The sequence below is a fragment of the Oreochromis niloticus genome, linkage group LG3 (assembly GCF_001858045.2).
Source record: "Oreochromis niloticus isolate F11D_XX linkage group LG3, O_niloticus_UMD_NMBU, whole genome shotgun sequence".
Lineage (NCBI taxonomy): Eukaryota > Metazoa > Chordata > Actinopteri > Cichliformes > Cichlidae > Oreochromis > Oreochromis niloticus.
Window position 1 is genome coordinate 13,483,338 of NC_031967.2, and position 20,232 is coordinate 13,503,569.

The 20,232-nt window shown below is 40.6% G+C and overlaps 1 protein-coding gene across 17 annotated transcripts in view; it reads left to right on the forward strand.

The window, feature by feature from the left end:
• The window catches only part of LOC100692188 (adhesion G protein-coupled receptor L3), a 254,089-nt gene that overhangs the window by 146,312 nt on the left and 87,545 nt on the right, over positions 1 to 20,232 (forward strand). For 11 of the 17 annotated variants that reach the window (XM_019352859.2, XM_019352862.2, XM_019352839.2 and 8 more), the window contains 2 exons: positions 2,799 to 2,813; positions 5,474 to 6,283. In XM_019352859.2, coding sequence (XP_019208404.1) covers positions 2,799 to 2,813; positions 5,474 to 6,283 — 825 coding nt within the window. The remainder of the gene's footprint in view (positions 1 to 2,798; positions 2,814 to 5,473; positions 6,284 to 20,232) is intronic. The other 6 variants (XM_005468240.4, XM_019352866.2, XM_005468232.4 and 3 more) reach the window with 2 other exon arrangements.

Genomic DNA, 20,232 nt, shown 5'->3' on the forward strand with positions numbered 1-20,232 from the left:
TGTTGCACTCTCCATTTGGAGGAGAGGACTCTTGTAAGCCCTAGTAACAGAGGTTAATCCTCTCTTATTAGAACCGGGATTACTGAAGGGGAAGGGACAGGAGCAGGCGCACGGGGTGGATGCTAACACCAACTACGAATGAAGGAGACTGACAAAACGCCATGTCTGACATAAAAGGCTTGTTCACTTCACCGAAAAAAAAGAATTATATAGAGAGTTAAGATGTAATAGGCTCAGTAGTCTGTTTTCAGCAGGCTTTCGGTGTGCTTGTTTAGATGTAGACTGCAAACTTACTTTTCCCTTACTCTTGCAGGAGTCATGTTTAAAAAAATAGGTCACTCAAGCTCCCACTTGAAGACGAGATGCTACATAAATTTACTTTAAATTTGAAATGAGCTACTTAACGTTTGAATTGAGTAACAGAAGTAGATCAGTGAGAAACATATTTTCCTCCCTGAAGTCACCGTGATGAAGCTGAAGTCAGAAGTATGTGGAGTTATTATTCACAGTGGATAATGCTAATGCGAGAGAGATCTCTTGGAGTGAATTAATCACTTGGTTCTGCTGATCTGCTTAGCTCTTCTGTGTGATTTAGCATCTCTTTGCTAGCAGGTTTTTAATTTTATTATTTAAATCATTTATTTTTATATTTTTTGGGTAGATAGAAAGGCTGAGAATACTAAACTTGAACATGCTAGGTGACCACCAGTGTTGGGTGAAACAGGCTACAATGAGCTACGATCAGATTACATTTTACAGCAGCACAGGCATGTTTCTTTCTTCACACTTCCACTACAGTCACCTGATTTCAGTTTTTAAGGGCATCGCTTTTCATTTTTAACGGCGCAAAAGAACAAGGGTGTGACAGTAAATGCAAACTGCGTCCAAGACAGCCACAGTTGCATTACACTGCTAACATAACTTCAGTTCTTCGCAAAGATCTCCACAGATAGCATGCTAACACAAAACTAGCCAAACACCCAGAATGATGTTAAAGCTGAAAGTATGCTGACCCCAGACCAGCCGCCTGAGGCCGATCTTCAAAACAGGCAGTGATGGTCAGCATTAGTATTGTAGCCTCAGTTTCTACAGTAGAATCTCAGTGGATTGATTTTGTTGTCAGCTTCGCATTAAAAGAAAGACTGTATATATGTCCTCTTTAGGATAGGGATTTGTGCTAATGCGTGAGACTCTAGCTGTAGGGTTTTATTATTAACTGACAATCAGGCCATTTTACAGAGTAATGCAAAAGTAATGCAACAGGTAGTGCGTTACTTACTCCAGAGAGTAATTAAGTAACATAAGCACTTTTTTTTTTTTAAAAAGTAACGAGTAGTGCTGTAACACATTATTCCTTTACTTAGTCGTCTAGCTACCTCAACACTGATGACCACTAATAAAACTCCAGTTTAATACTAGCGTTGCTCTCTGTCTGCTGTGCAAATGGTAACGTGTTTGGAAATATGTCAATGTTTCAAGTGTGCGTCAATAAGAATGTGTTTATGCAGATTTAAATCTCGATCTCAGTCCAAGTGAAATCAATATCCAGCACGTCGTCCATTATAATAATCTAATAACAGTCGCACCGGTCAATTTAGAATGATTTACATCATCTACTGCATCCCATTGAATAAGGGGAGGAATTGTATACGGTAATCATCATTATTGTCATCAGTCTGTTCAGGTTATGAGTGTCTGATTATTAGTTTAGGAGCTAAATCAATGTGTGGTGTTTTGCAGTGGCTCAACTGTTGGACAGATTATTTTAGCTTGATCAAACTTGAGAATGGTCAAAACATTTCTGAAGAATTCAGAAGTTTCTAAGTATCATAAAATTTTAAAAAGTCTACAATATGTAAACATTTCATATGACTGGAGAAAATTCAATTGCATTTTATATAGTGCCAAATTACAAAAATCAAAGCTAAGAGAGGCGACTTAAGTTAAACAGAAATGCTGCACATTGTGCCGTATATGGAGAATTTAAGTAGATTAATGGTTGAATGTTGGATTATTGGTTTTTAGTGTAGATTACTTAATGGAAATAAGAATAAATTGTCCTTTCTTGTGGTTTATTTTTAAACACAAGTGTTTTCAAGTCACAGCGGATAGTTATACGTTATATTATTATCATTATTATTATTATTATTATTACAGGATTTTCATATTTATGCTGAAAAACTGGCATGGTGAATGAGAGCTGTATATGTGCAGGTAAATACAGGTATATATGGTTGATTTGTTGATAGTTGATGACGATGATGATGATGATGATGTGAAGTAAATGACCCTTTCCCTTGTTTGTACCCCGGGAAGGGTTCTAGCCTAGGTCAGCATAACTAAGGGAGGGTCGGGGTCACCTAATCCTGCTCTAACTATAAGCTTTAAACAGACAGAAGCATTAAGCTTAAACTTACCATCTATAAATGATAAAATGTTGAAATGTTTTTTATGGCTAAAAGCCCTGCCTCGTCTCATACATTCCCATCCCCACAGCGATGTCTCTGTTTTTTTTGTTCCTGTGCAGGCGTCAGTGCAAAAAACCCAGAGCATGTTCTACAACAATTTCAGAGTTGTTGATTAATCTGTCTTTTTCCAGCAGGCTCATATGAGGCGCAACGCTGTCTCCTTTCTAAAAAAAACCCAAACAACTGACGATGAAATGTTTTGTGTGTCCCTCTTCTACTAACCCATGTTTCTCTTGGAGTATCTGGGAAATGAAGACAGTGATCATGACGTTAACCTGTTCTTTGTATTTTTTCTTTCTTTCTCTCTCCCCTTCATGCCTAAAAAAATAGAAGTGGAACAAAAAGGTAACTAAATACCAACAACTTTTCTTTGCCTTTGTCATCTTGCATTTCCATTTGGGCACCCGCTTGCTATTTGCCGGTGACGGGTCGCCACGGCAACTTTTTGTAGGACCATTGTGTTGTTCGCTACTGTGGCTCAACATGCATTTCATGGGGAATATCCGGTTTTTCCATGAAACATCGTTAGGGAATTTAATGTACAGCAGCGTCCAAAACATTAATTAACCTTCTGATCCCGTGCCTTCACTTCTTGTTCATCAGCAGTATCAACCACACGGGTTTTGACATCCAAGCCATCGCAAACCTCCTCGCTGCTGAAATCTCATAACCCCGGCGTGTTTTTATTCCCTGTAATAACTGAAAATTCTTCCAGCTCTGCGTTATCAGCTGCATAATATTAAAGCAGAGGGCTATACAGGTTGATCAATAGCTTGTCCAGTAAGCTGTCAGCATTTTTCATTATAGCTCTAACATGATGATGACTATAACCTTCAGGGACTAAAAAGAGTCAATACTAGGGATAAATCATAGCAGCTGCATTCTTACCTTATCAGCACTGTATGATGCTGCAAAACATATGCTAAAGCTACACTTGTGCCCCAGGAGCTTTGTACCGTGTTTGTAGTCTTACCTTTTTACACGACCTGGAGAATTTGTTCGTTGTCAGATGTTAACAATAAAGATGGATCGAAGCCAAACCGCAGAAATGGAACGAGTTTGGCCTCGATACCTGCGCCGCGTTATCTTTTTGCACGACGCCATACATATAAAGCCGGGTTCGAGTTAAAGATGGGATTGAAATCGTGAAATAAGAGTCGAGAGCTCCTGCTGAAGTGGCCGAGGCAATGCATTTTTTTCTGTCTCATTGTAGTCATTAGTTAATGACGTATCGCGAAACCAGAGGCAACGAGAACGAGGAGCGAAGGTGAAAGGGGAGTTAAAAACGTTTTACCGATATGACGGGCGCTGCTGTGGTAACGGTTTGTGAAGTTCCCCATGAAAGCCATGTGAGCCTTTGTATCGCTCCTCTAATGTCTTCCATTCACTCCTTCATCTCTTGCATCCTTAAAAACAACAAAAAAGCATATTTTACAACCTCCATAGAGCCCAGTGTGCTGTCAGAACAAAGCTTGCCGACTCTGACCTTGTACCCCAGCGCATCTTGTGTTTCTCAACCATAGAAACGGCCCTCTTAGCGTTTAGCTGAGCACCGCTGAGATGTGTGCCGAGGCTGTATGTCAACGGGACGCATCTCGCCACATTTTCACCTGCAGGTAGACAACATGTTTAATCTTAGGCGATTACAAGGGAAAGAAGCCTCTGTGTTCTTTTTGTTTTTTCTTCCCTGTCTCTTCCTCGACGGAGCCCGCAGCTTTTACCTCTCAGTGGATCCACGGCTAGAAGCTGTCAGCGCACTGTCAGGCTGCTGGCCTGTTACAGCGGAGAGAGCCTTCTCGCACACATCGTTTTTATTTCTGATATTCTTCTGGAGCAAACCTGTTGAAAGTGGGGGAAGCTCTTAATTGTGCCTTCTTTTCCGCCTGTGTTTCTCCTTCGTCTGCTGTTTTAGCTTTCGTTGTTACATGTGTTATTGTTTGTACAATTTTAATTGCAGTATTAAACTCTTATGCTGTGTTGTTGTTGTAATTCTGTATGCAGATAAAATCTACTTAGAAAGAAAAGAAAATTATAATTGCCTCAGTCCATGATAATCCATAATGAACTAAAATTAGCTTTCCACCATTGACCCTCTCCAGCTGTATTGGCTTTATCAGATCTGAGTACAAACCGGTTTACATATAATTAGTTTATTGTGTGTGGGGCTGTAAATCATGTCACGGGCTGAAAAATGTCATGTAGGTGAAATAATGGACAGGCAATCATTACACAGATGATGTCACTTTAGTTTGTTTTCTTTCTCCTAAAGCTCTACCTTGGCCAATAATTGAAGCGCAGCTATTTATCAAAAACATTTTAAGTTAGGGGAGGGGTTTTGTGTTTAATGCTGTTTACTAAGAAGTGCCACTGGGGTGCTTTCATGAAAGAGAAGAATAAAACCTATTTTCTTCCCTGGCACAGTATCTAATTGGATGTGAAGAGAAGCCGTTGTGCGAAGTGTAACTGAAACTGAAGGGAACCAAAATGGTCATTTGTGTGTTTATGTGTGCGAGTTAGTGGTGTTCGGGTAAGTTCCATCGGTGACTTCTGACTCGTTTCTGCTCCGCATTAAGTCAGCAGAGATAACCCTGACTTCATTTACTCTTCTCTCCCTCCAAACTCAAAGCCAGTTTATTCAGACACATTGTAACTACTCGCCTCTGGGGTCCGGTAACTGTAGTCGAAGTATCATATGTAACAGCTGAAAACTACAGTAAGTAATTGAAAGCAAAGCAGCGCTCACTGCACTGGAGACACTGTTGGAAATAATGAAAAGGCTCATTGTGGGTTGGGTATTTTTTTTATTAGTGATTGTGTTCTGTTTAATTTTAGTAATAAAATCCAAACAATTCTAACTATCAGTGTTCTTCACACAAATCTTTTTTATCTGCTTTTCTTCTAAAACTGCCCATCTTAAAACAGATTTAAACTTGTTCAATTTTGTCTCTGATTCGTCTGTTTAATACCTGCCAATGTAACTCTGTAATTGTCTTTCCCCATTTTTGGCTCCTCAGTATTCCTGTGCCCAGGGCTTCTGCGGAGGGTGTACCAGAGCGAGCATCTCTTTGAATCGGACCACCAGTCCGGAGCTTGGTGCAAAGACCCTCTTCAAGCTTCGGATAAGATCTACTACATGCCTTGGACACCCTACCGCACGGACACCTTGACCGAATACTCATCCAAAGAAGACTTTGTCGCTGGAAGGCCAACAACGACCTACAAGCTCCCGCATCGCGTTGACGGAACGGGCTTTGTGGTCTACGACGGGGCGCTCTTCTTCAACAAGGAGCGCACACGCAACATTGTCAAGTTTGACCTGCGAACTCGCATCAAGAGCGGCGAGGCCATCATAGCCAACGCCAACTACCATGACACGTCTCCGTACCGCTGGGGAGGGAAATCAGACATTGATTTGGCTGTAGACGAAAATGGCCTGTGGGTGATTTACGCGACCGAGCAGAACAACGGGCGGATTGTGATCAGCCAACTCAATCCCTACACACTGCGCGTTGAGGGGACCTGGGACACGGCTTATGACAAGCGTTCGGCGTCCAACGCCTTCATGATTTGCGGAATCCTTTATGTGGTGAAGTCGGTGTATGAGGATGATGACAATGAAGCGACGGGAAACAAAATCGATTACATCTACAACACAGAACTCAGTAAAGACGGCTTTCTGGACATCCCTTTCCCCAACTCCTATCAGTACATTGCTGCTGTGGATTATAACCCCAGGGACAATCTGCTCTATGTTTGGAACAATTACCACGTTGTCAAGTACTCTCTTGATTTTGGAGCATTGGACAACAGGCTAGGTAAGTCCAGCTTCCTCATTTTTCATTTATGTGAAATCGCACTGAAATGCCAGAATCTGAATGTGTAGGAACAGCATGTGAGCAGTGCATTAGAGTTTGAAATGAGGATCTCATTAAATTAAAATTTTAATTGTTACTTTTTTCTGCAATGAAATGATGACTCAATTTCAGATGGTAGGCACGTAGCAGGACTCTAAAGGTCCTGGCCTGCTGGCTAGGTGTCATTCCCAGTGTGTATGTTTTATCGATGTTTGACCAAAATTTCACCAGTGATTCCTAGCGTATTTTTTTTTATCCACTACCCTTTCATTTTGTAGCCACTATCCCATTCCAAATTTCCAGCTGATCACAAAAAATGCTGTATTAAAAATAAGCCGTGAAAGCATTCTGATGTCAACGACTTTCAGACGTGCCCTCCTTTTCATGTATCTGATTCCATCTGAATGAGTCACTTTTCAAGTCATGGCGGCTTCAGGTTGAACCTACTAACTTTTATGTGTTGCATTCACCACTGAATGCAGTCACATTAATGGAAAGGCACGTACAAGACAAGTACTGCATATGTGTCTCAGTTATTTATTCAGATCACTGAAAGATATGATTTTGAGAACGTGCTAAACAGCAGAAACATGAAAAAAAATCTAATTAATTAATCTCACAGAAATCTAAAGGAAGTCTGTTTTTTCAGACTGTCACAGAATCACAGTTTATGAGCTGAACTTTAGTAATCGTCATATTTGATTACTACACTTTGCCTCCCTTCCCGTCTATAATAACCACATAAAGGCCGACTGTGTATCACTTGCAGTCATGTAGTACATAATATTGGATGAGCGACTATATGAGGAAGCTGAATGCAACAATGGCCTGTCTGGGTTCATAGTGAGCTCATTGCTATACGATCTGACATATTCCTACCGGGATGTCAAACTGATTTTCCATCAAGGGCCAAATGCACTCTACTTTGAACTTACTGTAAGAAATGTAAATTTCTTTAAAATTTATTGGAATTTCCAACCCTTTAATTGTTTATCTATTACTTAATTACTTAATTACTTTGGTGTAGTATGAATGATAATTCAAGCTTAAAATTGATGAAAATACAGTTAAAATGTCAAAATCTTTGAAGTCCTTCACATTTTCCAAAAAAGCTCGGATTGGAGTCGTTCTTGGGTGGACTCTGTCCCCCGGGCCTTATGTTTGACACCCCTACCTTAGGCGATGAGTGATTTTACTTTACTAATGACTCTTTTGATCTCACACCAGCTATTTTAAAACTTTTTATTAGCGTGTTTGCTCCCGCTGACACTTTTTTTTTATGTGTAGCGTGAGAACAGCTTGGCACGGCACGTCTTGTTTTTTGGTCAAACACTGATAAACATATGCATTTATACTTAAAGAGTGTGTGGGCTGGTGGCAATTGGCTGTGGGGTATGGTGCTCAGTTTATTTTGATTCGTCCCAAATTGAAAGCGAAGCAGTTTAACACATGGCGACGTACTGCAGACAGATGACTATTAAAAACAGTGCCTAGCATAAAGCGAAGCACCATTTTTAGCGTTCATATGATGTGTTTTCTTTCATCACATGTAACAATAGGAGAAAAGATTTTTCAGGCACAGAAATAATAATTCTATTGTCTTAAATTCTTAGGCGCGTGACACATTTTCTGTTTAACTCGAGAGTTTTTCCGCACATTCTTTAGCCACAGGCTTAGGGCTTTTATTCAGTCTGGCTGTTGACTTTGAAAAAGGAACAAGTGACTGCTCACATTAAACTTCCCAGAACTCTTTTGAAAAGTCTAATTTCTCCACTCCATTGTTCTTTTTATAAATTGGTGCTTGTTGGGAAGCATAAAACGGAGAAAAAGAACCTGTTTTGACACACCAAGGTAATTCTTTGCGCTATCTCATCAACAGCTCCAGTCAAAAATGTCACAAGTTATTTGACTGTGAAATCCTTACTCCTGCTTTCTCCTCTGGAGCTTTTTTCTACCTGCCGCTTGCCAGTTTAATTTATTTTCTTTAGCTGGCTGCTACTTTTCTCAAAATCTTTTTTTTTTTTTACACATCGAGTCGCGCTCCAGCACACCCTGTAATGCATTCATTCTTTCAGTGGCCGTACTTACAGCGTTCACTTTTGACGATGCATGACTGTCCAAAATGTAATATGTCGTAGTTAAGGAGCGTAGAGCGGTGTTATGTGCCTTTTATATGAGATGGTTCGGCATTTATATGCAGTGGTCACACATTTCTGTCATGTAGAAACTCGCACATGCAAAGTCTCAGCAGCAGACTTCCCAGTGAGAAGTGTTTGATTGTGTTATTGGCTGCAGTTGCAGAACAGGCTGCCCTCCAAAGAGTCTGCTGCATGAATATAGATAGTAAAATGTTGCATTAAGTGAATGGATGGAGTTGCAGAGCAAATATAAACGTCAGATAAACAGACTGATCGAGGAATGAAAGAGTGATTGAATGGGCTCCAGAGTAAGGAAACATTTAGAAGGATACAGACTTAATCTGAATAAAGCACTGGCTGTTAGCTTCCACATGGTTGTCTCTCACGAGTAGCCTAATTTTAAGATGGCAGGATAGTCACAAACACATTGTTTGAATCAGCATCGGCGTACCACTTCACTGCACACAAATTAGTCTGTACTCGCAGCTGTATTGCATTGTTTCTTCCATTAATTTGCTAGTCCGGTGAGGATGCGCAAAGAGGAAACCTGGAAACATCTGTCAGAGAAATGCACAACGATGAACGAGCTGGTAAAGTGTGGAAAATGAGGATTTGAATCCTTTTGATGCAAAAATGTGAGTTGTTTTTAAGCTAAAAAGAAATCCTACGTGTTAGTTGTACTTCAGATCAATCTGAGTCATTGTTGTCATTCGGCGAGCCCAGAACAAATGATTCGATGAACCGCAGAACACTAGAGAGTCAAAAGCCGATGTAGTCTCTTCCTTTTCTTGCAAACATGAGCTTCTGAAATTTGATCTAGTGTCATGATCACAGTGCCTGTTAGCGCTTACAGAAAGGTGTCATTCTCTGATCGCACTAACACAAGCTCATTTCCACTTGTGCTTCCACTTCCACGAGCATGCCTGACCTGCCACAGCAGTGGAGCATGGTATATGGGCAACAGAGCAGCAGATACATGGCCAGACCCACAGCTGGGGCTCCATTGCCGTATGCCCAGGGTACAGCACGTGTTAGGGGGGGAGTAGGTTGGGGCAGGGGGATGATAACTGGAATTGCCAAAACCACATTACAACCTTAAAAAATGTGTCCAATTTTAAAAATCTACAAATTAGGTTGGATGTGCACACTGGCTGTGAGCTTCACTTAATTGTCCACTTGCAGCCTCCTCAACAAGCCGACCAGTATTTCGATCCAGACAGGATGTTTTTAAAGACAGATGATCCATGCACAAGTGTGCTCTTCTGATAATTAATTTCATTGAACTTGCAGTAGAAAGTGTAGCTTTTAGTAGGCAGACATAAAATCTTTGTTATCACTTTTCATGATCGTATTCAATGCTGATTATGTGAGGACAGCTAAAATAAATTTGCTGTGTTAATATTTTTAAAGCATAAATGAAAATAAAGCTTAAGGATGGCACTACATGAATGGTTAGTAGCACAAGCATGCATGCAAGCAGGAACTTAAAAAAAACATGGTGGTAAATGGAAAATATTACAAAGGCCAAAGTGACCTCTCTTGAGCATGTTGATCTGACAGTAGCTGACTCTCAACTATCCATCAGCCAGCGCTTCAAATTCACCTTTTGTAGTGTTTTTCACCTCCTCCATCACTTTGCGATTCAGCTCAATCATCTCCTTCACTGAGGACAGACTTCACTGGATTGTTTCAGGACTACGAAGATTGCCGCCCAGCAAGTTGAGGAGCTGCATGAAATTAGTGTCAACGCTGTTAGTTGTAGACCAGGCAGCCAAAAAAAAAAGAAGTCCTTGAAAAAATCGGTGTTCCATTGAAACCAAATATGTCCCATCACATGGACAATTTTCTTACTGAAGGACTGCCACGGATAACAACTGAAAACAATTACTCCTTCTCTCAACTGCTTTCTGTTTACTGTCATTGGTTCTCATCCAACAAAGTGCTAATAAATAATCCTAAAACAGGTCCTGAAATGGTTCATTTGGAAATATACCAGTTTTTAGGTTTGTACCTTGCTTAGAAAATACCAAATCAAACATATTTTAACTAACGTTTTCAACTAGTACGAGCCATCTCAGCTGGAGTTTACGGTAATCAGCAAAGGTAATTATGCTAACATGCTAAACGACATGGTAGCATATTATTCACTTAAAAAAGACCTCCTTTAGATAAACAAACACAATAACTAATTATTGTTTGTATTATGATGCTACTGCACTGTAAGTCTTTTCACTATATACTGGAGTGTATACTGGGGTTAAATATATTTATTTTTTAGCACTGCGTGTAGCGCAAACCACAGTCAAGTCAAAAACTGACTTTTACTTTGAGGGTTTTCATCCAACGCAGTAGAGACAACAGAAATGACACCGTTTAGTTCTGTTCTAACTATTCATTAAGCCACTAAGGATCACTGTTTCAAAGAGAAGACTGCCACTAACTAAATGAAAGAAAAATAAAGTAGATTCAGAGCATCAGAAGACACACAAAAGCTGATTGTTGATTTTGGAATTTGGTGTAATGAGTTGTGCATTTGTTGACTTTACAATGGTGTTGTAGTGACAAATCAGATACATTCTTGAGCGAACAGATTGACCCTAACCTGACCGCAGTTCCCTGCATCATTTAAAACATGCGACCCAAGATGCTTTAGAACAGGTTACAGAGCTGAGTCATTTTCACATATTTAATGACTCTCAAACTACAAATTTCTGAGCAGATCTCAGTAAATGTAATAAAGTTGCTTCATTTACCGTCTGTAACTTTGCAAACTGTGGGTAAAAGAGAGGCAACGCACTGCAAACAGTGCTCCGCAGGAAATCAGAAAATATCCATTATCAAAGCAGACTGTTTTCTTACTCTCGCAGCAACGTTAAGTGGGAGTGAAATTTAAATCTGGCATGTTATGCTATTTGTATTTTTATGTTTAGTTTGATCACCTGTCTGTGAAGAGGAATATATGAGATTATTATGCATATTGATTTAATTTAAAAAACACATTGAAATATTCTTGTAAACTGTGGTTATGATTAAGTTCTGGAATCTTCTAGTTGTAATTAATAGTTCATAATTATTCTATAAACGTTACATTGATGTAATAAATATTCTAACAGCTTTCATAATATATAAGATCCCTCTAGTTCATGATTTACTGCAGTGGCGGGAAAAAACAACAAACAATAAAAGAACCCCTCTTGACAAATGATACCCTGCCTCTGATTGTAATACTAAATTCCTAAGTCATTACAACAGTTTAAAACCAAACAATGAGACATGTATATAACCTCAAAAGCTTTAAAAAAAAGTGCGTCTGCTAGCTAACTAGCTAGCTAGCTAATTGAGATGCTAGCTAGCTAGCATCTCATTTAGCACCCATGCTAAGCAAATATCCCCCTCCCTCTGGCTCAAAATTGTCTGTTGGTATCTTCCCTTATGCTGCCAAGATGGCGATCATCTTGAAATATATACAGCTGTTCACAATACTATTTTTTAACCTTTTTTTCTTTTTATGTGTTCTTAAATGCACTTTTGTAAGCTTGAACATGGAATCACGTGATTTCCTTTTGCAGTATGTGTCTTCATCTTAGAGATGAATATTTTTGCATAGCTCGCTTCCGACGAAGTTATCTCCACGATGACGGTATCAGTTAGAAAACTATAAAGCTTTTTTCCCGACAACCTCTGTGCTGTCTGCCATACTGAGCATGAGGCGCTCGCTGCATTAACTCCACAGGACAGCAAAGGCAAGGGCAGCCACATGAGAAAATTTGCCTCAGCCTCTCTCACCTGCTGCTGCTGTCTGTAGCAGTAACATACCAGCCATAAGTTAATATTCCAAGCTGCTTCCACAGCCTTTTTATGCCGACGTAACACCAAGACTCTGGGAGATTTCTATGTTTAGCCTCGCATCATCGATTAAACATTATAATGGTGTGTTTGTTGTGAATGGCTTTAATTATGCCTGATGATGACACTTTACAGAAATCAGCAGTGCCTCTGTGGTCTTTGATTCATCTTGCCGTTTTAGCCAAACACCCTCTCATGTCTGCGTGTGTCGCTGCGCGAGTGACTGTTTTCGTCGACTCATGATTGGTGCATTTGATGTGGCACAGTTGGTGTCATGGATACATTCATTGTCTGACAATCTTGTAATTCTGCCACATGTTGCCATCTGGCCCAGGCACGACGCCAGCCCTGCTGGCCTGGAGAGAGTCAGCAGACGTGACGCCCCGACCTTCATGCCGAAACAGCCAATGTTTTGGACGTTCGGGCCATCTTGGCTCTATTTGGAAGAGCCTGACACATGCTAAATTGATTAAGACTGTCTAAGCAGTAAATGCAGGCTGGCAAAGTCGCTGCAGATAATGTGAGTGTGACTCAGTGTGCTTTTAAAGGCAACAAACTGTTGTCCTTCCTGTTCCACTGCTTATGTGCTTGGCTTAGAATAACTGTCATCACTTTTTTCTGCTTTTTTTTGACAAGCTATTATATAGATTCAGAGATGCCCCGCATTTGTCATATATCATCATAGATTTTTTTTTTTTTTATCCTTACAATGCTCTGAGGAATATAATGCTGAGCAATTCAAACCAAATGCTACCGTTCCATAAAAATGCAGCCTTTTGCTTGCTGTATGAAGCCCTTTTTGATGTTGGGGCTTAGGAATGTAGGCTACATGCTTATTTGCAGGCGAGGCACTTATCACATGCCTGGTGCACCTCTCGCAGAGGGCAATTTTCTTCGAGGGAAAGTGCAAGGTTTAGGATTATAGTCGAAAATGATTTTTCTAACACGTGTACGCAAATCCGTGCACCCAACCCTGATGTTGCACATACACAAACTTATGCACAAATTCTTCTAGCAAACCCTTTAATGCCGCAACACAATGGGCTTCTGTTAGTAATGCAGCTTTAGATTTTTTTCGCACTGAGAGAGGGAGCTCTTTGTCGTTGTTTAAGAGCCATTTTTGGATGTTTCACAGCAGGACTAAAAACAAATTGTACTATATTAGCAAATATAATTGTCGTGGCCATTTTTGTGCCCGTGTTTTTCCGATCGTTCTCTCTGAGACTGAATTAGGGGAGACCTTTGAGCAGGTATGCCCATGTTTCAGGTAGTTCACAATGTGCCATGTGCTCATACCCTCTCTGTGATACCCCATTATATATCATATGCGTCCCTCCTCCTGACTGGCCATCCATCACTGGCCCTGGCGGCTCTGCCTTGATCCAGAAATCATACACAGATCACCTGTGTAGTGAGAGAGGTGGCAGGCAATCCCTCAATTAAGGCCAACAACCAATCCATCTCTCCTGACGTGTGCAGAAATGGGAAAAAAAACATAAAGTCAAAGTTCTTTTCAAGACAAATATTTGTGATTTCTCGCATTGATTGTAATGTATGCATTTGGGTGTTTCAATGCAGGGATCTTTTCCACCACATCTCTAGTCTTTTATAACTCCTCATGTGTGATTTTTATGTGAGTGTGGAAACTGGTTTCTCTAGAGCCCACCAAAATTGCCACAGTAAATTTAACAGGCTTGGTAAGCTCGGTGGCCCACAAGCTCAAAGTGATTTATTTTGGCCAATCAACCGAGTAAATCTGATTGGAGGCTTCTAAAGCATCTTTAACTCTCTTTATCACCAGTGTCAGGGTTTCTCCGCACAGATTGGCCGTATCCATTTGGCCCTTTCTGCTGTTGGTTGACGGTATTTTGAAAAGCTTTGCTCTTTTTCTTGTTCTTTGGCAAACGGTGGGACCTTGGAGGAGCGTGCTTTTCCTCTTAGTGATTTCGCAATTCCCTCTGCTCGTGTCCTCGCACCTTACTTTTTCCTCTTTCTGCCTTCCCTGATACGTTTGACGATGTTTGGCTGTGTCACTAGGCCACTAGAGACTCAAGGTTTGGCTCTAAGGATAAAAACTCATTCCAGCATTCTTCCTTGTAGCTTGATGCTAAATATTGGGTTTCTGTGCACTGTGAGGTTTGAATGCAACCCTACCACAGGACTGTCTTTCATACTGTAGACATGTAGATGTGGAACAGATTTGCATACTTCTTATTACCACGCTTCAGTGGTAGGGCGAATTGAGCGACTTTTCGAGATGTGAAAATATAAATATAGAGATTAAATTCAGAAGATCCTGTTTTGCAAATGCACATAAGCTACGTTCACATTAGGCAAAAACACTGCTTGTTTACTGCACAGCTGTGTGGCTAATTCATCCTTCAGTACTTCAGGATAGCGCATTTGCAGGCAGACTTAGCTCATATCTCTTCTGTCATTTACCTCAAACACAGTGAGTGTCTCTCCGGGTCCGTGTCCATGTGTGCATACATATCAGCCCGGTGCATACGCTTCTCCCAGCACTGTGTGACCTCCATCGATGCCCTCTCAAGTCCTGGGAAGAGAGCTCGGGAATGAGAAATTAATTGCCAAACAATGCATGGCTCCCATCCATTATGGTTCTCATCATGTCAGATGATATCGAAGCATTACCGGATGTCTGGCTGCATAATTTACTGCACCTCCTCCCCACCAACACCCACAGCAGCAGCAGCAGCAGCAGCCCCGCACCCACAGCCCCAGTTACACTCCCTGATGGATTTGTGGGCTTGTCTCAAAAGGTTCCATCTAATGGCAGGACGACTTTCATCATAATTATCATCATTTTATTTTCAACCCATTCCCCTCAACTCATGAGGACGTGTAGCATTTCAGTGGGATTGTATGACATAAACATTAGGGAAATGATCAAATGAGGAGCTGAGTGAATAAAGCCGTGAAAGTGATGGCTACTGATGTTGTGATATGAAAGAGATGCTACTGCTTTTATTATTTTTCTCTGCATAGATGAAAAAAAAATGGCCCAAGATAAAATTTTACATTATGATTCTGATTTATGATCGCTTAGCTGTTGCCCGCGAATGAACAAGCCACAAATGTCTTGTTTGACAAGCCAGTTCTATTTGCCATATCAGGTTAGAGCCACATTGGAACTTAATCTCTTCATTTTACATTAAACATTTTGTCTTACATTTAGAAACATCAATTAAACCTACTTGAAGTTAAGCTAAAGAGTCATAAAGTTTCTTTCTTTTGAAGCTGCTAGCATGACATTTTGCAGCGTTGATGTATGCTGACTTTTATGACTATCAATTTAGTTCAATATCCGTTTCTACAGAGAAGCTGCAGAAAGCTGATTCTAACTTTTTGGACTTGTCTTAAATTAGAAGTTTGTTTTTGTTTTTTTGTTTAAAGTTTGATGAAAATATTGACACCCTGCTCTGTACGATGCCCGTAGCATGAAGCTTGCTAGTTTAGCATAAGCCCTGCTAACGGGGGGAAGCAACAGGCGTGGCTCTCTCCTTGAAGGCAAATTACATTTAAGCACCTTTTAAAGCTTCCTAGACAAAAATCATATTTGATCATCTGCAAGTAATCAAGGGGCTAACTAGCAAGCTCTGCAGTTTAAGCAAGCTACATAGCAAATTTTTAACCTATCTTGCTCAAAGACGAATGCACTTATGCCACAGTGAGGTATCCATGGGCCTCTGTCTGACCACCCACAAGTCTGTGGTCACAGTTAGTCAGACTTTAATTATAGTTAATCACCAAATGGGTTTTCACCCAAATTATCCTCAAGCTCACATTTGTTATTCTCAGTAGATTTCAGATCTCATTACTTTGTGCAATAAAACCAACCAACGACAAGAAAACTTGCTTTTTTTCACAAGTTACAATTAGCTTAACTCTTTTAAGCTAATGAACTGTTAAGAGCTACCATGTTCTGGTTTGTCTTGATGCATGCTGCCCTAACAAGACTCCAGTCTCATGCATTGCTTCAAACAGGAGAAACAAATAATCAGACTTTTAAATTGCAAGTATATCACACGGGAATATAAACAAGTTTTTTTGTTTTGTTTTTTAACAGCCGTTCAACACATTGATTGGAACTGATTAAAAATGTCGTGTACACTATCTCATTTCCTTGAAGACTCCAAAAGCTTTGCCTTCAACATGGTACCTAAAAATCTCCAACATGGGTGGACATCACAGCCACACTGTGATTTGCTCAAAAAGATCTTCTCACTTTTGCTTTATACCTCCTATTTCTAAAAAAAAAGGTGCTAATGTCATAAAAAAAAAAGTAAGAAGCAGACGAATTTGCAACGCGAAAGCAGCGCTCTCAGATCAAACATCCAAATGACAGAAGTATCGTTATGGCCCGCTAACAACCTTAACAACAACCAATTCTGGCTTCACGTACGCTTCAGTCTAAAAGTATGCGTCCCAGCTCACAGAAATCCCGTTTCACACGCTTTCAACAAACGTGAAGAAAGTTAATGGGTGACATCACACATAGACTGTCCAAAATTTACTACAGCCCGGCTGAAGATGTCACTGCGCATAAAGGTTCAAATGCTAAAATTAGGAGGTAATTGGGTTCAGCGCGAGGCTGGAAGTGTCACTCTACCGGCTGATGCTCGTTTCATTTTTACCCCCAAAAGCCCTTTCCAGTTCTTTTGATCTCGAGTCTTTGCTTCTCGTAGTCGGATCACGGTGCGGAAATGGCACGTCATACGAACCGGATCCATTTCATAATAGCGTAGCAGGTTTTTTTTCCTGGAGCAAAGTAGAGCGGGCTTATCTAATTGTGGGAGCCACGAGCCCTGGGATACAGAAAGAGAGGCTAATTAGTTAGAAATGAATGCTTTGAAATGAAGCACAAAGCTCTATGTGTGGTGGAAATGGTCTTCACGCGTTCGGCGGGGGGTGGGGGGCAACAGAAGGGAGGTGTAAATGATGAGTGCAGCTTGCGTTTCAGTGAGAGTAGAAGTCAGAGTGCCCACAGAAGTTCGCTACTATCCTGTGAATGAAAAGGTGGCTGGTCGTGGTGCACGAACATTCGGGACGTTCAGGAGCCCTCAAGCTTAGAAAGCAGGAGCAGCTCGTAGCTCTTATTCTTTTTAATCAACTTTGCAATGCCTCTGAGAATGCATCGAAGCTTAAATATACAGAAGGGAAATCACTTTGAGGTTTGATGTCATTTTATTGAAGTTGAAGAGGACGCCGAAGTGCCTGCTTTGTTTCATGTATCGAGAGGTTGCTGGCATTGGAACATACTTATGGCCTTATTCCCAAGGAATCTTTGCGGTATTCCACATCATTATAATCCTAGTGGAATCTTTTCATGCAAAGATCGCTATATAAAATATCTGGGTAATAAAAGAGTTACTCCAGTTCATTAAGAGACTCGAACCAAAATGTGACAAGCCCTTCACATCGTCCCGTAAGGTCACAGAGTAGTTCCTCAGGGCATACCAAAGACCTGCTCACATCGTTTTTCCCCTCCTCTCGCTCTCTCGTTGTCACTTTGAATAGAATGGGGAAGCTGGCAAAAGCAAAACAAAATGTCCTTGCGTTGTCTCCAAGGCGATAGTGCCTGCAGACTGTGGCTGCTGTCTGCTTCTGCTGGCTTTTCTCTTTTTTCTCCTGCGCTCATCGCATGGAAAAGATATTTAAGTTTGCTCAAGGACACTTTCTTCTCTTTCATATGTGTGTGTGTGTGTGCAGGCATATTTAACATGCAGTATGTAGACAGGACATTCTGAAAAATAATTTGACGGTGGACTCAACGGGATCAAATGGAAGAATGGAATTACATTCCAGACGAGGTTCCCAGTGACTTTAAATTAACCTCATGCCGTGATGGTTATATCCTCAAGTCATATTTCTCTGTCGTATAACCCGCAGCATTCGGGGAGGTGGCACGATGAGTTTTATCATCACTATTCTAAAAGAAATAGTAAACTAAAGAGGTCTTATGGCCGCTGACTTCGAGAAGCAGTTGGCGTTTTTCAGTTTTTGGCAGTGTTTGTTGACAAAATATTCAGAAGGCTATTGAACACGACGTAAAATTTGTCATTTCTCCATTTTCATTTGTGTACGTGGGTTTAGCATCTAAGCAGAGTGGCAGCACAACATCCTTCATGCTTAAAGCGTGAGTTTCACCCCACCGGCTACTTACTTGGAAAGATATTCACAGATTCAACTTACGGCAGACAAATAGCTACAATCTCATTTTCAAAACAAGCTGTCCTCCGAAATGAATAACATTAGTCTGTGAGATGAGTGTGCCGGAACCATCTATAAGAAGTAACACCAAAAAGCTACTAACATAAAATATAGAGAGGTTGTATTTTGGGGGGTAATCTTTACCTTGGAAATAAAGTCAGTACATCACCTGCTTTTACGCTGTGTATAAAGAGAATAGTTTACAAGGGAAATCTGACAGGATCTCACAGTCGTGCAGTCTTTTAAATTTGTTGTAGTTATATATTGATGAGTATTTATTGATGAGCTTTGAACCTCTTTTGCTATCAGTGCTAACACTCCTGTAGTGTTTTACTTACAAATCTATGTATGCATTAGAGCTGATTTATCGGCAGATTGATGTCATTAAATATGATCAAACATTAGCTATTCAGGCATTTGTAAAGGCCAGCACTGCAACTTTCCTGTTGGCAACTTGTATTTGCGGTGCAACAAACACAACACCTTGATGATCTAAGTCAGCGGTTCCCAACCTTATTTGCGCCACGGACCGGTTTATGTCCGACAATATTTTCACGGACCAGCCTTTAAGGTGTCGCGGATAAATATAACAAAATAAAACCAGCACCGGTACCAAAAAAAAAGAAGGTTTATGCATAACACACCGGAAAAGACCCAGGGAAACCGAATTAACGATAAAAATGATTAAAAAAATAACGATAAAAACCCTGAAAACCATAAATTTCACACCTGAGCCTCAACTCTCACGGCCCGGTATCAAATGATCAAACGACTCGAGGACTGGTACCGGGGCCATGGACCGGAAAAGTCCTATATTTTTCAGGGTCTAGTATGCATGCACGTATTTTGGGGGTGGTACAGAATAGTCCTATCACTTTCCCCAACTGCCTATTCAGTCTGGTTGTTACCAAGCAACATGAACCCAACATAAACTGGGCTTCCTAATGGTTTCCCAGTGGTGTTATAAAGTTACCAGATATCAGAAATAAGGTATAATCGTTCTGCTGATTTTTAGTGTGGCTACTACATGGAAATAGAAGCATGAAGCATCCTGGTTCAGTGTTTTACTTCTTGGTTTTATTCTAACTCTATTGAAATGTGCGTGGCTGAAATGCTAAAATAACAAGTGACAGAGCAGATTTTATACAAAGAAGCAGAAGCTAATAGTCATAATCACAGACTGTATAAAAAGTGGATGTAACCATTGTGTTTTTTGAACAGCTAATCTGAGGCCTTGACCTGACTTTATCTACTTACTGATAGACTTAATGTCAAAAGGAAAAATGGAGCACTTACATAATTTAATTTCCTAATATCTGAGTGTGGAACAGTAGAGCGGTGGTTAGCACTGTTGCAGCAAGAAGGTCCTGGGCTGGGGCCTTTCCAAACACATGCATGTTAGGTTAACTGGCTGTACATGTGAATGTGATTGTGATTGGTTGTCTGTCACTACACGTTAGCCTGAAACAGACTGATGAACTGTAGGTTGTATTCTGCCTTTCCCTCCACGATAGCTTGGATAGCCTCCAGCGCACCTGCGACCCTGAATGAGATAAGCAGAAAAAATAGATGAATGGAACAGCATAATTAAATCCTGCCCTCACATACTTAATACCACTTTGTTTTCATGTGAGAACTGTACAGGGTTTTCAGGGTTTCGGAGCTAGCATCTAATGCTTTAAAGCATTGGCTATG